General features: G+C 45.7%; 2 protein-coding genes across 5 annotated transcripts in view; one reads left to right on the plus strand and one right to left on the minus strand.

Moving 5' to 3' along the window:
* LOC123762148 (uncharacterized) overlaps positions 1-10,000 on the minus strand; it is a 243,853-nt gene that overhangs the window by 206,277 nt on the left and 27,576 nt on the right. The window lies entirely within an intron of this gene.
* The window catches only part of LOC138371085 (protein sickie-like), a 20,614-nt gene continuing 17,705 nt past the window's right edge, over positions 7,092-10,000 (plus strand). The window contains exons 1-2 of one of the 4 annotated variants that reach the window (XM_069335746.1): positions 7,092-7,889; positions 9,042-9,256. In XM_069335746.1, the coding sequence (XP_069191847.1) occupies positions 7,855-7,889; positions 9,042-9,256 (250 nt within the window). In that variant the 5' untranslated portion in view covers positions 7,092-7,854. Of the gene's footprint in view, positions 7,890-9,041; positions 9,263-10,000 lie in introns of all 4 variants that reach the window. The other 3 variants (XM_069335745.1, XM_069335744.1, XM_069335743.1) reach the window with 3 other exon arrangements.

Genomic DNA, 10,000 nt, shown 5'->3' on the forward strand with positions numbered 1-10,000 from the left:
CCATCCATTCGTTGTGTCTATCATTTCAACAATGTTACCAGTGTATTAACAACAGTGGCGCGAGTTTGTTGTCACTCACCACCGAAGGGTGGTGAGTGACTTTGTGTATAGGGGTATATCAGGAGAAGGGATATATCAGGAGAAGGGGATATATCAGGAGAAGGGGTATATCAGGAGAAGGGGTATATCAAGAGAAGGGGTATATCAGAAGGGGTATATCAGGAGAAGGGGTATATCAGGAGAAGGGGTATATCAGGAGAAGGGGTATATCAGAAGGGGTATATCAGGAGAAGGGGTGTATGAGGAGAAAGCACCAAACCGTCCTGACTATATATTGCACTTGGGAGGGGTCAGGATAAGGCTTTAGGATGGGACGGGGGTGGGGAGGGGGAATGGTGCCCAACTACTTGTTGACGGTCGAGGATTGAACGCCGACCTGCATGAAGCGAGACCGTCGCTCTTACCGTCCAACCCGAACAAAAATATATTTTCTGGCCTGAAACTGTCTAAACACGCACTTGGCTGCCGTCCCCCACCCCCACCCCCCCCTGTTCGGTATTTTCCTTCGGCCTAAGATTCGAACATCCTCCCAGCGAGCATAAGCAATATTATCGGAACAACCGTCGACATCTTCAAGAGAAAAATAGATAGTTTTCTTCAAGAAGTGCCGGACCAACTGGGCTGTGGTTGGTATGTGGGCCTGCGGGCCGCTCCAAGCAACAGCCTGGTGGACCAAACTCTCACAAGTCAAGCCTGGCCTCGGGTCTGGCTTGGGGAGTAGAACTACTCCCAGAACCCCATCAAGCAGTCCTCCTTACCGTAACGCTTTGTGCATCTCTCGTATCAACCAGGAATTTATTCACCTGAGTTTCTTTCACCCTATGCCCCTGTTACCTAGTAGTAAAATAGGTACCTGGGTGTTAGTCAGCTGTCACGGGCTGCTTCCTGGGGGTGGAGGCCTGGTCGAGGACCGGGCCGCGGGGACACTAAAAGCCCCGAAATCATCTCAAGATAAGAATCATCTCAAGATAAGATATGGTAAGGGGCGAGAAGTCGAACTGGCGAACAGTAACAAGTGGAGTACCACAAGGATCGGTGCTGGGACCAATTCTATTTCTAGTATATGTTAACGACATGTTTACAGGCATAGAGTCCTACATGTCGATGTTTGTACTTTCCAAAACTTGTTTTTGCTATATAAAGTGCAATAGGGGCGTCATTAAACATAATTCAGATGCTATTGGCAGCATTAATTACACAAGATAGTTAAAGTCTAACGGGGGCGTGAAATTTAATTTGTAACCCGCACTCAGTTTAATGAGGTGTTTCCTTTATGTGATCCGGCCACATAGTAATGCCGTGATTAACCGAATATTGGAAGTGTGGCCATTACCGCGGGCAGGTATACAATTGTGAGCATTTCATTGTGTGCTGTAATTGTGGGTTGGGGGGTGTATTGGGGGGTTATTGTGGGAGAGTGCGGCTTGCTGATCATTGCTTAGTGTGTGTGTGTGGGTGGTGGGTGTAGGGGTGTGTGGGTGGGTGTGTGTGTGTGTGGGTGTGTGTGTGTGTGTGTGTGTGTGTGTGTGTGTGTGTGTGTGTGTGTGTGTGTAGTGTGTGTGTGTGTGTAGTGTGTGTGTAGTGTGTGTGTGTGTGTAGTGTGTGTGTGTGTAGTGTGTGTGTGTGTGTGTAGTGTGTGTGTGTGTGTAGTGTGTGTGTGTGTGTGTGTGTGTGTGTAGTGTGTGTGTGTGTGTAGTGTGTGTGTGTGTGTGTAGTGTGTGTGTGTAGTATGTGTGTGTAGTGTGTGTGTGTAGTGTGTGTGTGTAGTGTGTGTGTGTAGTGTGTGTGTGTAGTATGTGTGTGTAGTATGTGTGTGTAGTGTGTGTGTGTAGTGTGTGTGTGTGTGTGTGTGTGTGTAGTATGTGTGTGTAGTATGTGTGTGTAGTGTGTGTGTGTAGTATGTGTGTGTAGTGTGTGTGTGTAGTGTGTGTGTGTGTAGTGTGTGTGTGTAGTGTGTGTGTGTGTAGTGTGTGTGTGTGTGTGTGTGTGTGTAGTGTGTGTGTGTGTAGTGTGTGTGTGTGTAGTGTGTGTGTGTGTAGTGTGTGTGTGTGTAGTGTGTGTGTGTGTAGTGTGTGTGTGTGTAGTGTGTGTGTGTGTAGTGTGTGTGTGTGTAGTGTGTGTGTGTGTGTAGTGTGTGTGTGTAGTGTGTGTGTGTAGTGTGTGTGTGTAGTGTGTGTGAGTAGTAGGTGTGTGTAGTATGTGTGTGTAGTATGTGTGTGTAGTATGTGTGTAGTGTGTGTGTGTAGTGTGTGTGTGTAGTGTGTGTGTGTAGTGTGTGTGTGTAGTGTGTGTGGGTGTAGGGGTGTGTGGGTGGGTGTGTGTGTGTTGTGTAGTGTGTGTGTGTATTGTGTGTGTGTATTGTGTGTGTGTAGTATGTGTGTGTAGTATGTGTGTAGTGTGTGTGTGTAGTGTGTGTGTGTAGTGTGTGTGGGTGTACATATGGGTGTGGTGTAGTATTCTGAAAAGCTTTGAGTGAGAGGCTATAGTACTAATTTATTACCAATGTGGGAGTTAAGGAAGGTGAAACACCGCCAGTGTTTCATCACCCTGGAGGGTGAACAGGGTGTGGATGGAGCCGGCCATCCCTGCCCTCACTCCTGCTGGACCCGAGCCTCGTCCCCTCGTCCTGAAAAAAAAAACTTTCCCCCTTGTCGCGGCTTATAAGAGAAAACCTAGGTGGGGCCCCACCAAACACACACCGAAACTACGACGTTGGTACAACGTTCGAACGAGTTTTAACACCTCCTAACCAGTTATAACAACCAATATAGCAGGTTGTAACAACGTTCTAATACGTCATAAACACGTTAAGCCAAGATGTAACAACTTTATTACAAGTTGTAACAAGCGGAAAATAGAGACAGTTACGGTTTGTGTTTCCAGGGGTAGGGGTAACTTGCCTATAATATTTACCTATCAGTGACTACGGGGAAGTGAGGTGTAGCTCTTTATGGCCCGCCTACTAACCTTACTGTACCTTGAGATTACCTTGAGGTTATCACAAGATATCTCTTATCCTTATTGCATCTGATTTAGCGATGAATGATCCGAGGGTTGGGAGCGATCTGATTTAATTCAGTTTCAGTCTTCCTCCCGGTCGGGAGCTGGTCGGCCGAGCCGACAGCACGCTGCCCTTGTGGTCCCGGGTTCGATCCCGGACGCCGGAGAGAAACAATGGGCAGAGTTTCTTTCACCCTATGCCCGTTAGTCAGCTCTCACGGGCTGCTTACCGGGGGCGGAGGCCTGGTCGAGGACTGGGTCGCGGGGACACTAAAGCCCCGAAATCATCTCAAGATAACTTCCCAACGTTAATGTGTGAAAGTCTTATAGGGGGGGAGGGGAGGGAGGTGGACCTGATTCGTAACCATGGGCAATAAACTGAGAGAATGGGGCTGTTAGCGACGCGTGAACCATGCAGAGCCAGCCGCGTGAGCTATAGCTTATAGCGTGAGCTATAAGGTATACAAGACGCTGATGAAGTGAGGAATTCCGAGGATGACTGGAATGGTGAATCGGTTAGTAATGATTGTGGCGTGATTGGTAAGGCAAGAACACCAAGCTGGGAAGGTGGGGGGGGGGGGGGGGGGAATGACTTTGCAAGGCAGTACGGTGGGATGAGGAAGGGTAAGCGGTGGGATAGAGAGCAGTACTGGGATAGGAGAATGAGCAGGGGTGAGGGGAGACTGACCTAAGGGGGGTAAGGGGGAGGAGAATGTGCTTTTGAGAGGAAGAGAAAAGCTGGTGAAAATCGCCTTAATATAGAGTGGCTCTTGACTTACATACTGTGGCCAGTTTCTCAGAAGCGTCGGAGTTCTCATTTGAGAACTTTTGGACTTACAGAAGGGAGCTCACAGAACCCCATCTACTTACAATCCAGATCTACTTATGCTTGGCTTGTGATGCCTTGAGACTCTTGACACCACTCACTTGGAGACTCATAAATCAAGTCATAGGCGTTGAGCCCAGCAGACGGCGGGCTCAATAAATACAGCGAAATATTCGCTGTATTTGTCATTAACATCTGTATTCTGGATAGATTATGTTCTGTGGACTCTCGTTCGTCCACATACCGTGAAATATGTCGTTCGCGCGCGCGCGCGTGTGTGTGTGTGTGTGTGTGTAATTACCTAGGTGTAGTTACAGGATGAGAGCTACGCTCGTGGTGTCCCGTCTTCCCAGCACTCTTTGTCATATAACGCTTTGAAACTAGTGTGCGCGTGCGTGTGTGCATGCGCCTCTTAACCTTTTTCCACCACGGGCTGGGCATGGGATGTATAATAAATGAACGCAATTGAAAAATTACACACACCCCAAAACTGCATTGACTACGGTTGCACCGCGTTGCAAGTCATTCCCCCTCGGATTGTGACTCAGATCTCGACCCCCTACGCTGGAGAGCGAGGGGTGAGGGGCAGGGGTCGAGAGGTCGCTGTGAGGGGGACGTGCCACCTCATAAAGAACCCCTCATGTCGTTTGAGAGGGGAAAATAGTGCCCTTGTCTGGCTTGTTGGGGGTGTAATTACTCCCTGGTGCGCGAGTTTGATGTTCTTCGATGGGTAACTAATTGAAACATGTTGGAGGGTGGGGGGGGGAGGGGGTAGATTGTTAGCGAATGGGGTAGATGTAGCAGAAGTTGCGAGTAGAATGGTCCCTTGAAGCTTGCGGACCTCGGCTGAAGTTCTTATCCGCAAGGAAATTGATATCAAAGCTTGTGGACCCAAGCTAAAGTTTACCTAAGTTGACTAGTAAATTGTGTATCGAATGATCAAGTTTGTACCAGAAGATTTTAAACGAATCTTAAAAAGAGTCGCTGGTTTTCTTTGACTGAATCAGTTATATTATCTTAGAAAATGGAGCAGGGAAGGTATCAATTAATTTGTTAGAAGAGGGTATCAGCTAGTCACTTTTAGAGGTGGCTAACAGATACTATTCAAAAGGGGTATCATTTGGCAAGTCTTAAGAGCTGCACCAATTAGCTATACTTATGAGAAGGATCAATCGTCTGTTAATGAAGGGGGGGGGGATAATTATCAATTAAGGAGGAAGAACAATCTTCTAATGAGATAGATCAATTGCCCAATCTTAGGGGGGGAAATCAATTAACTAATTTTAGAAGCATATATAAACTAATTGCGTATAATAACAAAATAAAATTAATTAGGCAAATTAGCAGTTTTTATCGGCATAATTTCTTAAGTGGATAGATTCAGTGCATATAGTAAAAAAAAACTTTGAACCTAAAGTATACTTGAAACGAGTTCTGCGAGTTCTTACAACTCCCCAAGCTTGGGCTGGGACCAGACTTGACTTGTGATAGCTTGGTCAAACAGTTACTTTGAGCTACCTTGAGGTGCTTCCGGGGCTTAGCGTCCCCGCGGCCCGGTCGTCGACCAGGCCTCCTGGACCTCCTCACATATCCACCATAACTCGGTTGGCCCGGCACGTTATTGCAGGAACGTGTTTTATTTTTCCTTAAACACGTCCACTTTTGCAGACGATGAGTCGCAATAACTTGGCTGATGATATGATGACCAGACCACACACCAGAAGATGAGGAGACAACGACGTTTCGATCCGTTCTGGATCATTATCGCAATCGACTTGATAACGGTCCAGGACGGATGAAAACGTCGTCGTCTCTTCCATATTCTGGAATATGGTTTCGTCATCACGACTAGTTTTGTTCCAGCGATTTGTCTTATGTTCGGTGGGAGGATATTGTAATGACGACGTTGGTACTTGTAAACACCATTGTTGCAATGGTGGCAGCGGTGGGATCACAGTACCAACTGTAACATAACCACCTGCTGAATCCCCCGGAACTCACAGTTCCTGCGACGGCGCTGGAACCAATTGTACTGGCGTGTGCCTTTCCATTGGAGACTTTCAGCGCCGTGGAGAGGAGGGACCTGCTGCCTGGGTAACAGCTTCTCCCCCGAATCAACCTACCCCTGGCTTTGCGCCCTGGTGAGGCCACTCCAGACCGACAACCAGAGCGCAACTCCATAGTCTCCTGAGACTGATGGATGCCTACTACTACCCGCCTAGTGACAAGCCGGGTGTGACAGCTGGCGGTCCACCTTATGACCTACTTGCTCCCTGATTGTAATCTGCTTGCCAGAGGCTTATATTTAAAGAGTGGCACTCGATCAGGGAGGAAAACTTTACATTTTGTCTGGGTAAGGAAGACTCCCCTAATACATTGCACTGGGCGTGATGTTGAGGATTGGGGAGGGGTTGGGGGGGGGGATCACGAAAGAGGGATGTTGCGCTTCTGCTTTTAAGCTTCCCCTTTGCCGTAGAGGAAGGGAGGGGGGTGTCATTGTTCACAACTCTTTCCCTCCCCTCTCTCCCCCCTCAAAACCCCATTGTATAAGGCAGGGTAGGGGAGGGGGGGGTGTTGTTCTTCATCACTGAGTGAGGACAGGTTAGGGGGAAGGGAGGGGGGGGGGATTATGTCACGCTAGAGGTAATGTTAATGACCAAGAGACAATGAACAGGGGAGGGTGTACACACAGTTTTCCTCTCTCCCCTTCCCCTCTCTTTCCCCCTTCCTCTCTCTCCCCCCTTCGCCCCCCCTCTCTCTCCCTCCCTCTCTCTCCCCCTTTCTATTCCCCATCACTTTGCTTGTTTGCCGCGTCTCTGGTTTTGTAACAGTTTTCTTAGTTTACAAGTGTTGTAATACAAGGAGGAGGCGTGCATGCATGTCCACATACTATCTCCTGATATATTTTATATTTCTCTGTATAGCCTCACGCGTGGGAGGTGTACGCGCCCGTGTTCTTGATAACGTATGTGTACTGTGTGTGTGTGTGTGTGTGTGTGTGTGTGTGTGTGTGTGTGTGTGTGTGTGTGTGTGTGGTGTGTGTGTGTGTGTGTGTGTGTGTGTGTGTGTGTGTGTGTGCGTGCGTGCGTGCGTGCGTGCGTGCGTGCGTGCGTGCGTGCGTGCGTCCGTTCGTTTGTTCTGCTTTTGTAGTCAGGCAGCGACCAGCTGTTCGGTGTGTCCTAAAAGTGCGTTCCGTTCCCTCCTCCACATGTTATCCGGACACTTGATGCCTCGAAGCACCGTATAAACCACCACATACCGCTTCTCGCCGCGTCCGATACGCAACACAAACATCCATATCCGGACTCAGCCACATGTAATGTTTACTCGTGTCCAGACTGCACGAAACTCCTGTACCAACCACCGGTATTATTTTGTAAATGGACGAAATATCATTTTTTTCCCCCCTATGGATATATTGACTCACAGAGCGAGTGCCATTGCTTAACAAATTCCCTTTTCAGGACAACATCAAGTAGGTTAGGTTAGGACAACACCAAGGAGAAAATCTAAAAACGATTATCACAAAAGCAAGGGAAAATTATATTGGAACACTTATCCTAATGGAGAAATTATCATATTGGAACACTTATCCTAATGGAAAAATTATCATATTGGAACACTTATCCTAATGGAGAAATTATCATATTGGAACACTTATCCTAATGGAGAAATTATCATATTGGAACACTTATCCTAATGGAGAAATTATCATATTGGAACACTTATCCTAATGGAGAAATTATCATATTGGAACACTTATCCTAATGGAAAAATTATCATATTGGAACACTTATCCTAATGGAGAAATTTTATAAAATTGAAACATTGTTATTAAAATGAAAAAAATGAGTGAAAATAAATATTTGGAATATCGTAAGTGCAACTAACTTTGTTCAGGAAGAGTAACGTCGTGTTCATTAGTGTTCATTAGTGTTCATTGGTGTGGTGTATACGACATTAGCGTCATGGTGGTTGAACAGTGGAAACGAAAGCCAATCGGGTAATTATAAATTCTCTTCCTCGTTTCAGCTACATTCACTGGTAGTTTAAGTTGTTCAAATTATCTTGTAGAACATTATGCAACTCTAGGGTTTTTGTTCATGAATTTTTTTGTTCACAGAACTAAAACGTCTAAAAAGACTTGTAGAACGTCGCGAGGGGAGATTTTGTTCATGAATTTTTTTGTTCACAGAACTAAAACGTCTAAAAAGACTTGTAGAACGTCGCGAGGGGAGATTTTGTTCATGAATTTTTTTGTTCACAGAACTAAAACGTCTAAAAAGACTTGTAGAACGTCGCGAGGGGAGATTTTGTTCATGAATTTTTTTTGTTCACAGAACTAAAACGTCTAAAAAGACTTGTAGAACGTCGCGAGGGGAGATTTTGTTCATGAATTTTTTTGTTCACAGAACTAAAACGTCTAAAAAGACTTGTAGAACGTCGCGAGGGGAGATTTTGTTCATGAATTTTTTTTGTTCACAGAACTAAAACGTCTAAAAAGACTTGTAGAACGTCGCGAGGGGAGATTTTGTTCATGAATTTTTTTGTTCACAGAACTAAAACGTCTAAAAAGACTTGTAGAACGTCGCGAGGGGAGATTTTGTTCATGAATTTTTTTGTTCACAGAACTAAAACGTCTAAAAAGACTTGTAGAACGTCGCGAGGGGAGATTTTGTTCATGAATTTTTTTGTTCACAGAACTAAAACGTCTAAAAAGACTTGTAGAACGTCGCGAGGGGAGATTTTGTTCATGAATTTTTTTGTTCACAGAACTAAAACGTCTAAAAAGACTTGTAGAACGTCGCGAGGGGAGATTTTGTTCATGAATTTTTTTGTTCACAGAACTAAAACGTCTAAAAAGACTTGTAGAACGTCGCGAGGGGAGATTTTGTTCATGAATTTTTTTGTTCACAGAACTAAAACGTCTAAAAAGACTTGTAGAACGTCGCGAGGGGAGATTTTGTTCATGAATTTTTTTGTTCACAGAACTAAAACGTCTAAAAAGACTTGTAGAACGTCGCGAGGGGAGATTTTGTTCATGAATTGCTTTGTTTTTGTTCCCAGAACGCGCGGATCGCCCAACAGGATTTGTAGAACGCCATGCAATCTTTTCAGGATTTTTGTTCAAAATCTGCTTTTTGTTTGTTCACAGAACGAGCGGGACGTCCAACTTGGCGAGGTCGTCACTAAGAGGGCCAGCAGGCCAGCCAGCCCACACCACAACCACCGCTGCCACCACCAACAACCACGTCGGTCACACCTCGCCCTACCATGCCCCGAACCCGGCCCCCAAACACAAGGACTCCATGCTCGACAAGTTTAAGCTCTTCAATCACAAAGAGAAAGACGCCAGGAACAAAACTACGAGTAAGAGTGAGAATCATCATCAATTTTGTTTAATACATGTACTGGGGTCAGATTCACGAAAGCACTTACGCAAACACTTACGAACCTGTACATCTTTTCTCAATCTTTGGCGGCTTTGTTTTCAATTATTAAACAGTTAATGAGCTCCGAAGCACCAGGAGGCTGTTTATAACAATAACAACAGTTGAATGGGAAGTTTTCATGCTTGTAAACTGTTTAATAAATGTAACCAAAGCCGTCAAAGATTGAGGAAAGATGTACACGTTCGTAAGTGCTTGCGTAACTGCTTTCGTGAATCTGGCCCCCTGATATTCAGCATTCAGCCCGTTCTCCTAAGGTTCCCCAACATCAGGAAACTGTCGTACCAAAATGCCTGGCCTTATCCTAACCTACCAGAGGACCCAAAACAGAAAACGGGACAGTGTGTCACTTTCGCCAGCCGCTTCCATTTTCTAGTACGACAGTTTTGGCCCTTAGTAATACGTCAAAATGCGACGTTCTATTAGGAAGACGGGTTGCTGTATGTGTGTGTTCAGGTGAAATGCATTTTTTTTTGTATGTGGTTGGAAATCTTATCGTATTGGAAGTCTCGTTTAAAACCTGTATTTCCTTGCTACTCTATATTTCATTTTAGTCACAATAACGTTCCTGAAAACTTTACGCCCATCCCAGGTACGATATTGGTCCAGTACGACCTGATATTGGTCCTGGACGACCTGATATTGGTCCTGGACGACCAGATAT

Source organism: Procambarus clarkii, chromosome 34 (assembly GCF_040958095.1).
Source record: "Procambarus clarkii isolate CNS0578487 chromosome 34, FALCON_Pclarkii_2.0, whole genome shotgun sequence".
NCBI lineage: Eukaryota > Metazoa > Arthropoda > Malacostraca > Decapoda > Cambaridae > Procambarus > Procambarus clarkii.